The 19,797-nt window shown below is 47.5% G+C and overlaps 2 protein-coding genes across 6 annotated transcripts in view; one reads left to right on the forward strand and one right to left on the reverse strand.

Moving 5' to 3' along the window:
* Positions 1-19,797, reverse strand: part of LOC146075941 (uncharacterized) — a 188,970-nt gene that overhangs the window by 159,987 nt on the left and 9,186 nt on the right. For 4 of the 5 annotated variants that reach the window (XR_014473674.1, XM_083185643.1, XM_083185642.1 and 1 more), the window contains exon 1: positions 14,158-14,455. The exons of the other annotated variant lie outside the window; for it this stretch is intronic. The gene's annotated coding sequence lies outside the window, so the exon portion shown is untranslated. Of the gene's footprint in view, positions 1-14,157; positions 14,456-19,797 lie in introns of those variants that run through there. 5 annotated transcript variants of the gene reach the window in all.
* On the forward strand, positions 14,844-17,718 carry LOC146072855 (uncharacterized). Its single transcript, XM_083180042.1, has 3 exons — positions 14,844-15,241; positions 16,267-16,661; positions 16,841-17,718. The coding sequence occupies exons 2-3, from the start codon at positions 16,269-16,271 to the stop codon at positions 17,402-17,404; spliced, it is 957 nt and encodes a 318-aa protein (XP_083036168.1). The 5' UTR covers positions 14,844-15,241; positions 16,267-16,268; the 3' UTR covers positions 17,405-17,718.

Consider the following 19,797-nt stretch of genomic DNA (forward strand, 5'->3'; position numbering starts at 1 on the left):
ACAGAGTAATATGTAAGATACTATGATGGAGCTGACACCTAGATACCCCTTTATATACACTAACCTGATGCACAGAGCAATATGTAAGATACTATGATGGAGCAGTCACCTAGATACCACTTTATATACACTAACCTGCTCCACAGAGTAATATGTAAGATACTATGATAGAGCCGTCACCTAGATACCCCTTTATATACACTAACCTGCTGCACAGAGTAATATGTAGGATACTATGATGGAGCTGTCACCTAGATACCCCTTTATATACACTAACCTGCTGCACAGAGTAATATGTAAGATACTATGATGGAGCTGTCACCTAGATACCCCTTTATATACACTAACCTGCTCCACAGAGTAATATGTAAGATACTATGATAGAGCCGTCACCTATATACCCCTTTATATACACTAACCTGCTGCACAGAGTAATATGTAAGATACTATAATGGAGCTGTCACCTAGATACCCCTTTATATACACTAACCTGCTGCACAGAGTAATATGTAAGATACTATGATGGAGCTGTCACCTAGATACCCCTTTATATACACTAACCTGCTGCACAGAGTAATATGTAAGATACTATGATGGTGCCGTCACCTAGATACCCCTTTATATACACTAACCTGATGCACAGAGTAATATGTAAGATACTATGATGGAGCGGTCACCTAGATACGCCTTTATATACACTAACCTGCTACACAGAGTAATATGTAAGATACTATGATGGAGCGGTCACCTAGATACCCCTTTATATACACTAACCTGATGTACAGAGTAATATGTAAGATACTATGATGGAGCTGACACCTAGATACCCCATTATATACACTAACCTGCTGAACAGTGTAATATGTAAGATACTATGATGGAGCCGTCACCTAGATACCCCTTTATATACACTAACCTGCTGCACAGTGTAATATGTAATATACTATGACGGTGCTGTCACCTAGATACCCCATTATATACACTAACCTGCTGCACAGAGTAATATGTAAGATACTATGATGGAGGTGTCACCTAGTTACCCCTTTATATACACTAACCTGCTGCACAGAGTAATATGTAAGATACTATGATGGTGCCGTCACCTAGATACCCCTTTATATACACTAACCTGATGCACAGAGTAATATGTAAGATACTATGATGGAGCCGTCACCTAGATACCCCTTTATATACACTAATCTGTTGCACAGAGTAATATGTAAGATACTATGATGGCGCAGTCACCTAGATACCCCTTTATATACACTAACCTGCTGCACATAGTAATATGTAGGATACTATGATGGAGCGGTCACCTAGATACCCCTTTATATAAACTAACCTGCTGCACAGAGTAATATGTAAGATACTATGATGGAGCCGTCATCTAGATACCCCTTTATATACACTAACCTGCTGCACAGAGTAATATGTAAGATACTATGATAGAGCTGACACCTAGATACCCCTTTATATACACTAACCTGCTGCACAGAGTAATATGTAAGATACTATGATGGAGCTGTCACCTAGATACCCCTTTATATACACTTACCTGCTGCACACAGTAATATGTAGGATACTATGATGGAGCTGTCACCTAGATACCCCTTTATATACACTAACCTGCTGCACAGAGTAATATGTAAGATACTATGATGGAGCTCTCACCTAGATACCCCTTTATATACACTAACCTGATACACAGAGTAATATGTAAGATACTATGATGGAGCTCTCACCTAGATACCCCTTTATATACACTAACCTGATACACAGAGTAATATGTAAGATACTATGATGGAGCTGTCACCTAGATACCCCTTTATATACAGTACACTAACCTGATGCACAGAGTAATATGTAAGATACTATGATGGATCTGTTACCTAGATACCCCTTTATATACACTAACCTGATGCACAGATTAATATGTAAGATACTAGGATGAAGCTGTCACCTAGATAGCCGTTTATATACACTAATCTGCTGCACAGAGTAATATGTAAGATACTATGATGGTGCTGTCACCTAGATACCTCTTTATATACACTAACCAGCTGCACAGTGTAATATGTAAGATACTATGATGGAGCTGTCACTTAGATATCTCTTTATATACACTAACCTGATGCGCAGAATAATATGTAAGATCCTAGGATGGTGCTGTCACCTAGATACCCCTTTATATATACTAACCTGATGTACAGAGTAATATATAAGATACTATGATGGAGCTGTCACCCAGATACCCCTTTATATACACTAACCTGCTGCACAGAGTTATATGTAAGATACTATGATGGAGCCGTCACCTAGATACCCCTTTATATACACTAACCTGCTGCACAGAGTAATATGTAAGATACTATGATGGAGCCGTCACCTAGATACCCCTTTATATACACTAACCTGATGCACAGAGTAATATGTAAGATACTATGATGGAGCTGTCACCTAGATACCCCTTTATATACACTAACCTGATGCACAGAGTAATATGTAAGATACTATGATGGAGCTGACACCTAGATACCCCTTTATATACACTAACCTGATGCACAGAGCAATATGTAAGATACTATGATGGAGCCGTCACCTAGATACCACTTTATATACACTAACCTGCTCCACAGAGTAATATGTAAGATACTATGATAGAGCCGTCACCTAGATACCCCTTTATATACACTAACCTGCTGCACAGAGTAATATGTAGGATACTATGATGGAGCTGTCACCTAGATACCCCTTTATATACACTAACCTGCTGCACAGAGTAATATGTAAGATACTATGATGGAGCTGTCACCTAGATACCCCTTTATATACACTAACCTGCTCCACAGAGTAATATGTAAGATACTATGATAGAGCTGACACCTGGATACCTCTCTATATACACTAACCTGCTGCACAGAGTAATATGTAAGATACTATGATGTAGCTGTCACCTATATACCCCTTTATATACACTAACCTGCTGCACAGAGTAATATGTAAGATACTATAATGGAGCTGTCACCTAGATACCCCTTTATATACACTAACCTGCTGCACAGAGTAATATGTAAGATACTATGATGGAGCTGTCACCTAGATACCCCTTTATATACACTAACCTGCTCCACAGAGTAATAAGTAAGATACTATGATAGAGCCGTCACCTATATACCCCTTTATATACACTAACCTGCTGCACAGAGTAATATGTAAGATACTATGATGGAGCTGTCACCTAGATACCCCTTTATATACACTAACCTGCTGCACAGTGTAATATGTAATATACTATGACGGTGCTGTCACCTAGATACCCCATTATATACACTAACCTGCTGCACAGAGTAATATGTAAGATACTATGATGGAGGTGTCACCTAGATACCCCTTTATATACACTAACCTGCTGCACAGAGTAATATGTAAGATACTATGATGGTGCCGTCACCTAGATACCCCTTTATATACAATAACCTGATGCACAGAGTAATATGTAAGATACTATGATGGAGCGGTCACCTAGATACGCCTTTATATACACTAACCTGCTGCACAGAGTAATATGTAAGATACTATGATGGAGCGGTCACCTAGATACCCCTTTATATACACTAACCTGATGTACAGAGTAATATGTAAGATACTATGATGGAGCTGACACCTAGATACCCCATTATATACACTAACCTGCTGAACAGTGTAATATGTAAGATACTATGATGGAGCTGTCACCTAGATACCCCTTTATATACACTAACCTGCTGCACAGTGTAATATGTAATATACTATGACGGTGCTGTCACCTAGATACCCCATTATATACACTAACCTGCTGCACAGAGTAATATGTAAGATACTATGATGGAGGTGTCACCTAGTTACCCCTTTATATACACTAACCTGCTGCACAGAGTAATATGTAAGATACTATGATGGTGCCGTCACCTAGATACCCCTTTATATACACTAACCTGATGCACAGAGTAATATGTAAAATACTAGGATGGAGCTGTCACCTAGATACCCCTTTATATACACTAACCTGATGCACAGAGTAATATGTAAGATACTATGATGGAGCTGTTAACTAGATACCCCATTATATACACTAACCTGCTGAACAGTGTAATATGTAAGATACTATGATGGAGCTGTCACCCAGATAACCCTTTATATACACTAACCTGCTGCACAGAGTAATATGTAAGATACTATGATGGAGCTGTCACCCAGATAACCCTTTATATACACTAACCTGCTGCACAGAGTAATATGTAAGATACTATGATGGAGCTGTCACCCAGATAACCCTTTATATACACTAACCTGATGCACAGAGTAATATGTAAGATACTATGATGGAGCTGTCACCCAGATACCCCTTTATATACACTAACCTGATGCACAGAGTAATATGTAAGAAACTATGATGGAGCTGTCACCTAGATACCCCTTTATATACACTAACCTGATGCACAGAGTAATATGTAAGATACTATGATGGAGCTGTCAACTAGATATCCCTTTATATACACTAACCTGCTGCACAGAGTAGTGTATATACCCCGCGCGATTTGCGGACCCCGCCCCCTCCCGCGATTCACGGAACCCCCCCGTAGCGCCCTTCTCCCGCGATTTGCGGACCCCCTCGGCACCTCCTGCGCCCCCCCTCCTGGGATTTGCGGACCCCCCGCGATTCACACACACCCTGCCGCGCCCCCTCCCATGATGTGCAGGCCTTCTTCCGCGATTTGCAGACCCCCCCTCCCGCATTTTATGCCCCCCTTATGCAATTCATGGCAACCCCCGCACCACCCTCCTGCGATTCGCGGCCCCCCACGACCAGCTCCCATGATTCATGCCCCCTCCCGCGATTTACAGACCCCCGTGCCCCCCCTCCCTTGATTCACGGCACCCCCCGCGCCCCTCCCGTGATTCACGGACCCCCACAAATCCCCCCTCCCGCAGTTCACTGACCCAGATAACCCCTATCCTGCAATTTGCGGACCCCCCTTCCCGCAATTCAAGTCCCCCCGCCCGCTCCCCCTCCCACGATTTGCAGACCCCCACACCCTCCCGTTAATCACGGATCCCCGCACACCCCCCTCCTCCCGAAATTTGCACACCCCCCTGACCCCCTTCCCGCAATTCCACCCCCCCATTGGACCCCCGTGACCCCGCATTTCACTTACCCCCGTTATGGTTTCCCTACATCGATGGCAAAGGAGAACCGATCAAGTTTCACATTTTTTTTAAGGTGCCGGGACACGGAGCATAGCTCCGCCCCCTACACCCGGAAGTCCGGCCACCAAGTTCTGAATGACCCACGACCTTTTCAGTCAGATATAATGGATGACCATCGATAGCTACAACAATCGATGGTTATCCAAGTAATATGTTACTACTATCGATGGCAGGGTGCAAAATCCCCATCAATGCCAACCATTGATGGCGTCTGCACCAATGCCCATCTCTACTCAGCAACAGCCAAAAACCTTTACTACCCCTCATACCCACCTCTATCACTGCCCTGCCTCCTGTTCTCCTGCCCTGTAACTTCCGCCAGTGGGGACCCGCTCCCCCTGTGTTGCCCACATTCCCCTATCATGCTTTACGTCCCAGCCTCCTGCTCTCATGCACCCTAACTCCTACCCAGTAGGAGGAGATGCTGACTCAGGGGCACCATCCTGTACTCCTGTGCTGCCACGCTGGACCCTCACCCACTGGCATAAGCTGCAGAGTGTCCCCCACCCTCCTCTTTAGTCCCCCGTATACCCACACACCCTTATCACTATCCAGCTTCCTGCTCTCCTGAACCATAACTTCCACCACTGGGGAGTCGCTGACGCTGTGTTGCCCACATTCCCCTATCATGACTCATAGCCCAGCCTCCTGCTCTCATGCACCCTAACTCCCACCCAGTAGGAGGAGACACTGACTCAGGGCCACCATCCTGTACTCCTGTGCTGCCACGCTGGACCCCCATCCACTGGCAGAAGCTGCACAGTGTTCCCCACCCTCTTTAGTCCCCCGTATGCCCACACACCCCTATCACTACCCAGCTTCCTGCTCTCCTGATCCATAACTTCCACCACTGGGGAGTCGCTGTGTTGCCCACATACCCCTATCATGCCTCATAGCCCAGCCTCCTGCTCTCATGCACCCTAACTCCCACCCAGTAGGAAGAGACACTGACTCAGGGCCACCGCCCTGTACTCCTGTGCTGCCACGCTGGACCCTCACCCACTGACAGAAGCTGCACAGTGTCCCTTACCCTCCTCTTTAGTCCCCCTTATGCCCACACACCCCTATCACTACCCATCCTCCTGTTTTCCTGTGTCGTGACCTCCACCAGTGGGGAGCCGCTGACTCAAAAACACCCTACTATACTATTGCACACCCACACACCTAAACAACATGCACACACCCCCCCCACACACCCACAGATGTCACTGTACCCTCCACACTATCAATGTACATCTTAAGGCCCCCATACATTGTCCTAGGGACAAGTCGGACCTGATTTCCCCGGGAGGGGAACACACGATTAGGCACTTGATGTGCCAAGTTTTGCATATGATAAATCGCCATGCGATTTATCATATGCAACTCCTGGGGAGCTGCAGTGGGAGATACTGGCAGGGGAAGAGCTGGGCAGAGTCAGTGGCAGCAGGTGCTGGGGACCTGCAGGGGGTGGAGCCGGGCATCGTAAGCTGACAAATAGGCAGCAGGCGGGGGGACGCTGGAGAGCCGGGCAGGGGACACAGAGGCAGCGTGTGGGGTGGACGCGGGAGCTGGACAGGAGGATCGGGGACTCACAATCTCTCAGCCAATTCATTTGTATTTTTTCTTTTTCCCTTGCAGACGCAGAGTGAGTCCCCGATCCTCCTGCCCAGCTCCCTCGTCGGTTCACCGGCGTCCACCCCGCGCACTGCCCCTGCCCGGCTCTCCAGCGTCCCCCCGCCCGCTGCCTTTTTGACAGCTTACGATGCCCGTCTCCATCCCCTGCAGGTCCCCAGCATCTGCTGCCACTGATTCTGCCCGGCTCTCCGGCGTTCCCCGCTCGCGGCTACTGCTCTCCTCTCACTGCCCTCGCAGTGTCCCCCGCCCGCTGACCCTGCTGCCCGGAGTCTGCACATAAGATTTAGGAAATCTTATGTGCAGCCGTTCCGACTGCCCGACTCCGATCCGATGCGCACGGGACCGCGCATCGGATCGGAGGGGATGTTCATGTGATTTGGGCTGATTTCATGGCCCGATTCATCCGAATCGGGTGAAATCATGCCCAAATCGCATAGTGTATGGGGGCCTTTACTCTGTAACTGATTTTTAATTAAACAAAACAATACACCCCCCTTCCAAATCATATGCTCTCTATTTAACACATTTCACCTATAACTCAATTTGCAATACAGGCCATCTTACATACAATTCTAACCATATTTCTCACAATACAAATGTTCACAAATTAAGGCGGCGCAGCTCCTTATGCCGGTGTGACGAGCACCCGTAGGGCACGATGAATCACCTAGTGCGTAGTTTAGGAATGAAAGAAAAGGATTTGTCTCAGTGCGGTGCACCAACAAGAGAAAATGACAATAATAAGTAGCAATTAATGAGTCATTTTAAAAACAAGCGTTATTAAAACGCACATATAAGACAAACAAGAGAGAGTGGTGCGTGTGTAAAACAGCACGTGTGGGAGAACCGTGTGTGGGATCATTTCCCTTTTAATAGTAAGAATGTTCCGTGTGCAGGCTCACTATGGTCCTTATTCTGGTTGGTGCGGTAATATCCGCGTGCGGTCATGCCGCCGTTGTTTTGTGTCTGCGCATGTGCAGAGGCGTCTCTGCGCATGTGCGAGCGGGGCGTACGGCCAAATCCCGCATGAAATGTGAACTCTCCGAACAGGGGGTGGAGAGGGGAGTGAAGGGCTATTTGGGCTCATTACCATATGCATACGCCCCGCGTTTCATAAGCGTTCCCATGCAAACGCTGGGCGTGCGTATGGTAATGCAGTTGTGACGCACGTGTAGGGGACGGACATATGACATCGCTGGATGTCAGCTGCCCGCCCAGATCCCTGCTTTTGCACGGAAAAATGTCTGTGTGGTCTGAGGTTGCGTGAGCTGGAGGAACACTCGGTCCTGCATTCGATGGTCTGCGACCATCGAATGGTGGGGGAGGTTCCCTGAGATGGAGGAGGCGTATTCCATGAAAAATACACGTGCGGTCCGTTCGGCCAGCTTCTTACCGCGTACGGACGGAGTTGGCGATCCGTATGGAAGGAGGGGTTTCGCACGCACGGTCCTGGCCGCATATTCGGATCCGGCCGCACCGATCAGAATAAGGCCCTATGTGTGTGTGTTTCTTCCATACATGACTTACATGTTCAGCGAACCTTACTCTCAGCCCTTATAAGGACTGCATTCCTAACTTGGTACCGCTCTTCCTGCCTAGTACCTTTCTGGAGAGCCACCTTAATGCTTCTATACAGTGTGTAACCTCACACACACTGTTACACAGGGAGCAGATACCATTAACCATATCCATACATCCCTGGGATCGAGCATTGGATCAGACTGTATTATATATAGTTACATAGCATTGGTAGCTCGGACCACACCGAGCTCTACCTCACTAATTCATTCCAATGATGATACTTACTAACTAATATACTCTGAACGTATTTAAGCGGTGGCGTTACATTATTGGGACACAGATCGGTATTGGCAACTCAATATACACTGAGCTCTTCCCAATTAACCCTGACCCAATTAGAGACTCACTAATCAACCTACTATGTATCCAATCAGGCAGAGTTGTTACATTATTATGATGTTACATTGGGGGTTATTTTGGTTCACTGTTATTCCTTCTTAGATGGAGAAAACCATGTGCACTGCAGGTGGGGCAGATGTAAAATGTGCAGAGAGAATTAGATTTGGAGGAGTTATTTTGTTTCTGTGCAGGGTAAATACTGACTGCATTATTTTTACACTGCAGTATAGATCTCACTTTGAAGTAAAACCCCACCCAAATCTAATTCTGTCTGCACAAGTAACATCTGCCCCACCTGCAGTGCACATGGGAGGTTATTCTGGTTGGTGCGTATATTTCCGATTTATTTCGGAGCGGTCCGCGCGCCACGCTGTGCGGACATCGTACAAAGAAACACCCACCGGTCCTCCGCATTCGGACGGACTCACTCTTTAAGAAGTGGGCGTGTTTACGGACGACATCCAAACCTTTGCGTGTGCGGTGGACACACACATATTCTGCACGGTCTTCCAGTGTATGCACGGTCTTACCGCGTCAGAACGGACGGGAACCTGCCCGTACGCACCAATGTTATTGGTGAATGTATATTTATATTAGTGATAGGAAGTTCTGTCCATTGCTTGCAGTGTAAATGTGTGTCAAAATGCATCATATATTTGTGTGATTAGTAATGGTCCATTTAAGCTGCAATGGTTCTAATTGAAGCAATGACAAGAGTAATTAATGAGTAATGAGTAAAGGAGTGGATTGTATTGTGTTCAGCTGACATTGGTTCAGGTGCGCCCGTACTGATTGGGCGTTCCGAATGCCTAGCGCATGACCGAGTGGTGTCCGCAAATAAATACTTGCTTATGGACACCGCATATTTCTAGCCTTTTGGTTCGCGTGCATTCAGTGTGCTGTCCGAATGCACGCGTACCAGAATTAGTGCACTCCCTCGTGTACGCCCATGTTTACGCCCAGTTTAGCCCACTTTGAAACTACGCCCCTGTGTAGTTCCGAATGACACCCATAATACGCCCATATTTCACGAGTGAATGCGGTGCACATTTCTGTACGGTATTAGTGCGAACAAGAACGGAGACCATGCGTGGCACATGCGCATAGCGTTGCCCACGCATGCGCAGATGGCTAACAAACGCCATCCGAAAGAATTCAGGAAAGTACGCATAGACCAAAATAAGGCCCATGGTTTTGTCCATCTAAGAAGGAAATTGACGGAAGGAGGGAGCCAGAATAACCTCCATTATTTGGATATAAGACTATTTAATGGATTTACATTGCTATTAAGTAAATGCTCTCCTACAATAAATGATACTTTTCTTACATTATGAGCTGGATACAAATGTTTAAAACATTCTATTAACACAGACGCTACTGGTGTTTCATACAACAGGGGAACCTGTATATATTTACTAGTATTTATTTATTTACAGTTTCTTACACACGGTTGTCCCGCATGTGCTGTGTTACCCACGCACCACTCTCATTTGTATGTCTTATATGTGTTTTTTTAATACTTCGCTTGTTTTAAAACTGACTCATTGAAAGCTACTTTTTATTGTAATTTTCTGTTGTTGGTCCACCACATGAGAATTTATGAATTATTAACATTTCCTGACCACATATCTTATTTAAATGTTTGAAACAGCCTGTACTATTGACCATCTGCATTGTTAAATATTAATTAATACACTGTCATAAGGGGGTGTGAGACATACTGCATGGGGGGAGGTGCTGTGGTGCAATTAGTACTGTCATGGGGGGAGGTGTGAGGTATGCTGCATGGGGGGAGGTGCTGTGGTGCAATTAATACTGTCATGGGGGGAGGTGTGAGGTATGCTGCATGGGGGGAGGTGCTGTGGTGCAATTAATACTGTCATGGGGGGAGGTGTGAGGTATGCTGCATGGGGGGAGGTGCTGTGTTGCAATTAATACTGTCATGGGGGGAGGTGTGACGTATGCTGCATGGGGGGAGGTGCTGTGGTGCAATTAATACTGTCATGGGGCGAGGTGTGAGGTATGCTGCATGTGGGGAGGTGCTGTGGTGCAATTAATACACTGTCATGGGGGGAGGTGTGAGGCATGCTGCATGTGGGGAGGTGCTGTGGTGCAATTAATACTGTCATGCGGGGAGGTGTGAGGCATGCTGCATGTGGGGAGGTGCTGTGGTACAATTAATACACTGTCATGGGGGGAGGTGTGAGGCATGCTGCACGGGGGGGGTGTTGAGGTGTAATTAAGACACTGTCATGGGGGAGGTGTGAGGTATGCTGCATGGGGGGGTGCTGGGGTGCAATTAATACACTGTCATGGGGGAGGTGTGAGGCATGCTGCATGGGGGGGTGCTGGGGTGCAAGTAATACACTGTCGTGGGGGGAGGTGTGAGGCATGCTGCATGGGGGGAGAGGTGCTGGGGTACAATTAATACACTGTCATGGGGGGAGGTGTGAGGCATGCTGCATGGGGGGAGAGGTGCTGGGGTACAATTAATACACTGTCATGGGGAGGTGTGAGGCATGCTGCATGGGGGGAGAGGTTCTGGGGTGAAATTAATACACTGTCATGGGGGAGAGGTGCTGGGATGCAATTAATACACTGTCATGGGGGAGGTATGAGGTATGCTGCATGGGGGGGTGCTGGGGTGCAATTAATACACTGTCATGGGGGGAGGTGTGAGGCATGCTGCACAGGGGGGGGGGGTGTTGAGGTGGAATTAAGACACTGTCATGGGGGAGGTGTGAGGTATGCTGCATGGGGGGGTGCTGGGGTGCAATTAATACACTGTCATGGGGGAGGTGTGAGGCATGCTGCATGGGGGGGTGCTGGGGTGCAAGTAATACACTGTCGTGGGGGGGAGGTGTGAGGCATGCTGCATGGGGGGAGAGGTGCTGGGGTACAATTAATACACTGTCATGGGGGGAGGTGTGAGGCATGCTGCATGGGGGGAGAGGTGCTGGGGTACAATTAATACACTGTCATGGGGAGGTGTGAGGCATGCTGCATGAGGGGGGAGGTTCTGGGTTGAAATTAATACACTGTCATGGGGGAGAGGTGCTGGGATGCAATTAATACACTGTCATGGGGGAGGTATGAGGTATGCTGCATGGGGGGGTGCTGGGGTGCAATTAATACACTGTCATGGGGGAGGTGTGAGACATGCTGCATGGGGGGAGGTGTGAGGCATGCTGCATGGGGGGGGTGCTGGGGTGCAAGTAATACACTGTCGTGGGGGGAGGTGTGAGGCATGCTGCACGGGAGGAGAGGTTCTGGGGTGCAATTAATACACTGTCATGGGGGGAGGTGTGAGGCATGCTGCACGGGAGGAGAGGTTCTGGGGTGCAATTAATACACTGTCATGGGGGGAGGTGTGAGGCATGCTGCACGGGAGGAGAGGTTCTGGGGTGCAATTAATACACTGTCATGGGGGGGAGGTGTGAGGCATGCTGCACGGGAGGAGAGGTTCTGGGGTGCAATTAATACACTGTCATGGGGGGAGGTGTGAGGCATGCTGCATGGGGGGAGAGGTTCTGGGGTGAAATTAATACACTGTCATGGGGGAGAGGTGCTGGGATGCAATTAATACACTGTCATGGGGGGGAGGTGAAAGGCATGCTGCATGAGGGGGGGGGGGTCTGGGGTGCAATTAACACATTATCCAGGGGGAGGTGTGAGGCATGCTGCACAGGGGGGACAAACACAAATCGCTGGGTGGTACTTGTGTATTATCTGGGCGCCCGATGCTAAAATCGCATACCTTAACTTAAGGCATGCGATCAGACCCGACCGACCCGATTTTCGGGGTTTTTAAGAGCTTCCCGTACAATAAAAAAATTGGGGTCGCACCGCATGCCATTATAATGGCATGCGATGCGATGCAACAGACCCGATTTTCCCATTGGACCCAATGTTAAATTGTAACCGAGACCTGATTTTACATTTTATACAATGTTAAATGTCCCCCAGACCCCATTTTTCATTGTATACCCACCCTGATGGTTAATTATTAGGTCAAATGCCCCCCCCATTGTTAAAGTCACCCCACCATTAACGCCAACCTGAAGTGTGGCGAGCGGCGACGGTACACGTCCTCCGACCTTTTCATACCCCACTATTCACGTCGGTGTGGAGTTGATTTTATATAGTGTTTGCGAGCGCAGCGAGCCACCGAGCCCAAAGCGTGGCGAGCGGACGTGGAATACGAGCCCGAAGCGTATTCCACTCGCCACACTTCAGGCTCATATTCTGCGTCCCCTCACGGGGCTTGCCACGCTTTGGGCTCGGCGGCTCGCTGCGCTCACCACACTATATAAAATCAACTCCACGCCGACGTGAATAGTGGGGGTATGAAAAGGTCGCAAACCACTGCGCTCGCCACGCTTCGGGTTCACGTTGATCGTGGCGTTAACAATGGGGGGGGCATTTCACATAGTAATTACCCATCAGGGTGGGTATACAATTAAAAATGGGGTCTGGGGGGCATTTAACATTGGTTCCAATGTAAAATCGGGTCGAATCGGACGCAACGCATCGCATGTGATTTGGTCGTATTCGATGCGATGCGACCGATTTTTCCGACCCGATGTCAAAATCGGGTGCCCAGATAATACACAAGTACCAGCTGGGTTGACCACAAGGGCCAAATCAGACAAAAACCTTGGCACGGTTTAAAAAAATTCTTAAGGTGCCCACACTTTAGACGATTTTTTTGGGCCAATTTCCGGTAAATCGCCTGATATATCCAATGTTTACCGATAATCAGTCAAAAATCGGCCGATATCGGTCGGATGCGTGCTCCTGTGGATCTTTTGCTAAATCTTCTGATCTTACATGCTGCACGAAAGATCAGAAGATTTAACAAAAGATCCATAGGAACGCGCATGGGATCTTAAGAAAGATCTTTGGTAAAGATGTGCGCTGGCCTGAACACCTGCTGCAAATATATATATATATACTATATATATACATATACACACACATTTATGGTTCAGCCCGGCACTTGCTGATATATGCAGCCACCCTGGGTGCCCTCTGGGAAGATTTGTAGTCCTTAACAGCAATACAGGCAGCGGCACTGTGCTTTTAATGGTGCTCGGACGTTTCGGGGTGGCGCGACCCCGTTTTCAAGGCATAAAATAACATATATATGTAAAGTCTGGCATAACTGTCGGTTTTGGCTCTGGCAGGGTAGGGGTAACTGGTTGTTCTAGTAGCAGTAGTTGGTCAGGTCAGTGAGCTTATTACAGCAAGCAGCAGTCAGACGTGTTGTTACTGCAGCTGGGATGGATTAGACATGGAAGCGAGAGCACTGTAATGTATATCAGTCATTTACATGGTGCAGGGTATTGCCTGAAGCTGTAATTACATGCTCACCTGTCCCACTACAGGAGGAATGCAAATGGCCGAGCCCTCCTTGTGCCACGCTCAGGCTGGGCAGGAATATGTGGCAGAGTCTGGCTGCCGTGGATGTCCGTGCTGTGCAGCTGCCGAGCTGGTTGGGGGAGGTGGGAGGCAGAGGAACCTCTTCAGTCAGTGTGCTACAAGGCCCAGAGCACTGGAACAAGGGATTGGGGCGTGGGTGGGTGGCTGCTTCATCTGCTGTATTAGAGGAAGTGACGCGTTTCCTCTCTTAGGCAACCAGAGACTTCGTCAAAACCTGCTGCATGGGGGGAGGTGTGAGGCATGCTGCACAGGGGGAGAGAGGTGCTGGGGTGCAATTAATACACTGTCATGGGGAAGTGCTGGGGTGCAATTAATACACTGTCATGGGGGGAGGTGTGAGGCATGCTGCACAGGGGGAGAGAGGTGCTGGGGTGCAATTAACACACTGTCATGCAGGGAGGTGTGAGGCATGCTGCACCGGGGGAGGTGTGAGTCATGCTGCACAGGGGGGGGGGTGTTGAGGTGTAATTAAGACACTGTCATGGGGGAGGTGTGAGGTATGCTGCATGGGGGGGTGCTGGGGTGCAATTAATACACTGTCATGGGGGAGGTGTGAGGCATGCTGCATGGGGGGGGGGAGGTACTGGGGTGCAATTAAAGGCCCATACATACTAGACGATACCAGGCAAACGACGATAAACGATTCCATTATATTCACCTCCCTGTACGACCATGAAGGACGTCGCTCAGAGTCGTTTTTGAGGTGAATCGTTATACATCGTGTACTGTGTATGCCATCAACGATGGCCGACAACCGATGGTGCGCGTACCCGTTGGTCGTTAACAACCATAGCCATCGTCCATGCATGCAGGTCAATTTGGCTATGGTCGTTACCATCGTGCAGGGCGACTGGTGTTGAACGATGGTCACCGATGATTGACCATCGACTGCGGACGACCTAGCCACTCCCAAGACCCGCCCAGGCGCCATTTCCTGAGCACATAACGCAGTGGAGGCACAGTGGAGCACAGCGAAGCACAGCACACGGCAGGGGAGTTTCCATATTTGATTGTGGTGAGTTGAACGGCTTGTCCGGGGGTGGGGTGCAGGGGTGCTGGTGGTGGCGGCTGCAGAGCAGAGTCCTGCTTTTAATGAGGTTATGGATGTCTGCCTGTTTGTACATATATGTTTCCTGGGGTGGGTTGCTGGGTTTGCACAGTGCCCATGCTGGATGTCTGCCTGTTTGTACATATATGTTTCCTGGGGTGGGGTGCTGGGTTTGCACAGTGCCCATGCTGGATGTCTGCCTGTTTGTACATATATGTTTCCTGGGGTGGGGTGCTGGGTTTGCACAGTGCCCATGCTGGATGTCTGCCTGTTTGTACATATATGTTTCCTGGGGTGGGGTGCTGGGTTTGCACAGTGCCCATGCTGGATGTCTGCCTGTTTGTACATATATGTTTCCTGGGGTGGGGTGCTGGGTTTGCACAGTGCCCATGCTGGATGTCTGCCTGTTTGTACATATATGTTTCCTGGGGTGGGGTGCTGGGTTTGCACAGTGCCCATGCTGGATGTCTGCCTGTTTGTACATATATGTTTCCTGGGGTGGGGTGCTGGGTTTGCACAGTGCCCATGCTGGATGTCTGCCTGTTTGTACATATATGTTTCCTGGGGTGGGGTGCTGGGTATGGATGCCCATCAACCATCGATGATTGTAATCATTTTTGGTTTATGGCTGATGTTGATGATTTTCCAACATAGATGTACAGCATAATTATTTGTCCCCCAAGAGGCGGGGGGACAGATCCTATCTATCTTGGCACCCAAATACCCATGAAGCCATGCCTGCATGTTTTGATTGGTGTAAACCAAATGATGGTCAATTGATACTTACATGATTGATGGTCATCACATGCCAGACGTTATCAATGACCCGTTGCTCTAATGATATCGATGGTAACCATGTCTCACTGTAGCCATATGTGTAATGTGGTGGTGCTGCTAGAGCAGTTTTTGTATTAATGATGTATTTTGTTTAGCGTATTTGTTTTCAAAAGGTATTATGTTATAATTTGTTTTTTAATTTGGTTATTTTACAGAGATGTCCTTGGAAATTAGTGAACAGGACCACTGGACTGGATTCATTGAAATGTACCAGTCTCATGAGTGCCTTTGGAAAATAACATCAAAAGATTATGCAAATAAGGATAAAAAAGCAAAGGCATACCAGCAGCTCATTGACTACTGTAAGGACAGAAACAATGAAGCTGACTTGCGGTTTGTGAAGCGGAAGATCCAGAATTTCAGAACAGTCTTTCTGAAGGAGTCACAGCGGTCCGGAGCAGGGGCTGATGAAGTCCGAAGGCCCACACTGTGGTATTACAGCCTGCTACTGTTCACCTTGGAAGAAGAGCCCAGGACACAGTCCACGTGCTCCATGATGTCGGTGGTGCCTGACGAGCCTGATGAGGAGTCAGTGGGCAGTGAAGATCTGGTAAGTAGATACACATAGGACAAACACACCCTTCACCAGTGATGTTATCCATCACTTTGACACTCCAGGTATTGTTGGGATGTGTAGTTCAGAAACATCTGTAGTGTCAAAGTTACCCATCACTGTCCAACATCATATTTGTGCCCGCCATCATTAATTTACTTATTTCTCTATTACAGAATGCACACTCTGAGTGTGACCAGGAACTCCCCATTAGTCCGCAAAGTGATTTTGAACTTGGGAACGTGGAACCCTCTCCTCCTCCATCGACGCGTCCACCGCCAACCAGAAGACGTCGTGTGGCTGCAAAGAATTTGAACTCGGGACCGACGCAGGCAGAACAATTTCTGCAGCATGCGGAGGCGGTCCTACAGAAGCCCCCAGATGAGCATGAAAATTTTGGCTTTAACATCGCCAGTGAACTGCAGGCGATGGATCCTTTCCAACGTCTGCGGTTCAAAAGCATTGTTTATGATGCGCTAATATGTGCTCAAAATGGCAAACTGCCAGAGAGCCCCATATTGCCATCACAAACGTTACATTGGCCACCTCTCCCACCCCCAAATTTCCCATATTATCCTGCATCTCCACCAACACCAAATACTCCGCCACAACAGCCAGTGTCACACACTGTGTCGCGGAACACCTCTCCAGCTTCCACTGTTCCCTGTGGTAGCTACTCGGCTTGGATGAATGCGCAGGACGCACTCCAAGGCAATGAGCCAGATTTTTTGAATTTGTAGTTTAGTTGTTTACCCAACTTGTTATGTGTGTACTCTTGGCCTATTTTTCTAGGATGCCTAGGAATGTTGTACCACAGTGATAATTTTGAACTTCAGGTTGCCCTTGTTCCTGGACATTCTGACTTCTTGTGTTCTTTCAAGGCCACTATGGGTTTTTTTTTGCTCTAGTCCTCATGACCCAAGTTTATGTTTACTGTTTCTGTGAATGATGTTTTCAAATTTGCAGGTATGCCTTTTTATTTATCCTTATGGGCATAGTCTCTGTTCCGGTGGCACTCAGTGGACTGGTATGCTCAATGAATCCAGTCCAAAAAATGTTTGTTAACATACATTTCGATCTAAAAAAAAAGAAAGGTATAAACATTTCTTTCCAAAAAGGTGTCTTGTATTTATATTCTTCATGGAAAGAAATTCATGGTGCAGGGTTGATATGATGGGTTGAGGGGTTTGGAGAGTTTGGGATATATTATGGGAAAAACATGGATACATGTATGTGGGAGTATAGCCCTACAATAACTATTATTAATGGTGAATACAGCTCCCCGTGAACAGCAGCAGCTACGCCAATGCTGTTGCTGCTCACCCAGCGCTGTTCATTTGCTGCTGCTGGTGATCACCTGGTCCCAGGGTGAGTCCGGGTCAGCAACAGCAGCGCCAGTCAAAATCTGACAGACAGATTAAATTATTATATTGCTTCAGATATTTCACTTCAGATTTTTATTTAAATGTATATAAAGATACACTTTTGAACTTTATGTAATTCGGACTTCAAACAAAGAAAATACAGTAGCCATGTAACAATACTCACACTACATCATCCTACCAGTGCACTGCCCCCTCCCCATTAAAGTAAGTGGTATACTGGGCACGAACTGTTTTGGCCTCGGCAGAGGGCATCACTGTAGCCCCTGCACGCCCTAATGCAGTAAAGCCCTCTGCAAGTCTTTGCCTTGGTGGTTGAAGATGTTCTGGTGGTTCTGGCTGAAATGGGGGTTGATGGGCCATTGTCTTGGAACGCAGGAGGTTGTGCAGGGCACAGCACGCCAACACCACCCAGTTAATCTTGTCCATCCTTAAATTGATGGCTGTATGGAAGACCCTGAAACGATTGCTGAGTATACCAAATGCATTTTCCACTGTCCTGCGTGCTCTGGAAAGTCTATAATTAAAAATTCTGCGCTCATGTGTTAGCCCCCTTTTTGCATATGGCTTCATGACGTGTGCTTGTAAGGCAAAGGCCTCGTCAGCCACAAACACAAAGTTCATTCCATTTGTGCACTGTGAGGGTGAAGGCAGATGGAGGTTATTAGAGATGAGCCTCTCATAAAATAAGGTGTCCTTAAAGGAACCACCATCAGATGCACGGCCATTCTTCCCCACGTCCACATAGAGGAACCTGTAATTGGCATCCACAATGGCCATCATTACTATGCTGAAGTAGCCCTTATAGTTGTAAAATAAGGACCCAGAATTGAGCGGTGGAATAACCTCTATATGCTTTCCATCAATCGCACCTCCACAGTTGGGGAAATTCCACCTTTCTTGAAACTCGGCAGCAACCTGGAGCCACTCTGCCTCTGAGGAGGGCAACTGCAATAGAAGAAGAAACAATTGTGATAAGAAACCAAAAAAACATCAGGTATATGTCTCCAAAACTGCACCGTTGTGCACTCCAAGCTGACACCATGTTAACGTAGAGTAAACTGCACCAGGCTGCTGCAAATGCATTTGGCCTATCTGGAGCAGTTTCTTCTGCGTTTGGCTGCATACCATGTTAACTTAACATAGAGGAAACTGCACCAGATAGCCTGCATACATTTGAAACCACGTTCACATACAAGAAACTGTAAATGAAAACATAACAAGGGGTGTGGAAAATTATTTTGGGGGGGGGGTACATAGCAGTACAATCAAATCAAAATTATTGGGACACAGTGAGGCACATTTGGAGGACATACTACTATAATCAGATGGAGGGAAAGCACTGTTCACATTTGGAGGGAAAATAGACAGAGCTGGATGTAGTGATTTAAAAACAGGAGGATAACGATGGTGTACATAAACTAAAATATAAAAGGTGTGCTGCATATCACATTTAGGGACAACACATACAATAAGTCATTTTTTCTTACCCGGAAATACTGCTGCCGGAGAACGGTGTATATAGCCTTGCAGGTCTCTAGGATAATGAGGCCCAAAGCCTGCGGTGAAATCACTGCCCCAAATTTCAAATCCTGCAAGGACCTGCCAGTCGCCAGGAATCGCAGGGTAGCAATCAGCCTCTCCTCAGCAGGAATCGCCTTGCGCATCCGCGTATCCTGCTTCTGGATGTGCGGCCTCACCAGTCCCAGCAACTCGGTGAACGTGGCATCGTCCATGCGCAGAAAATTCCG

Source organism: Crinia signifera, chromosome 4, assembly GCF_055691185.1.
Source record: "Crinia signifera chromosome 4, ASM5569118v1, whole genome shotgun sequence".
NCBI lineage: Eukaryota > Metazoa > Chordata > Amphibia > Anura > Myobatrachidae > Crinia > Crinia signifera.

Coding starts and splice junctions, on each gene's coding strand:
- LOC146072855 (XM_083180042.1), top strand. CDS start 16,269: ATGTCCTTGGAAATTAGTGAACAGGACCACTGGACTGGATTCATTGAA. Junction 16,662..16,840: donor CAGTGGGCAGTGAAGATCTG/GTAAGTAGATAC, acceptor TCTCTATTACAG/AATGCACACTCTGAGTGTGA.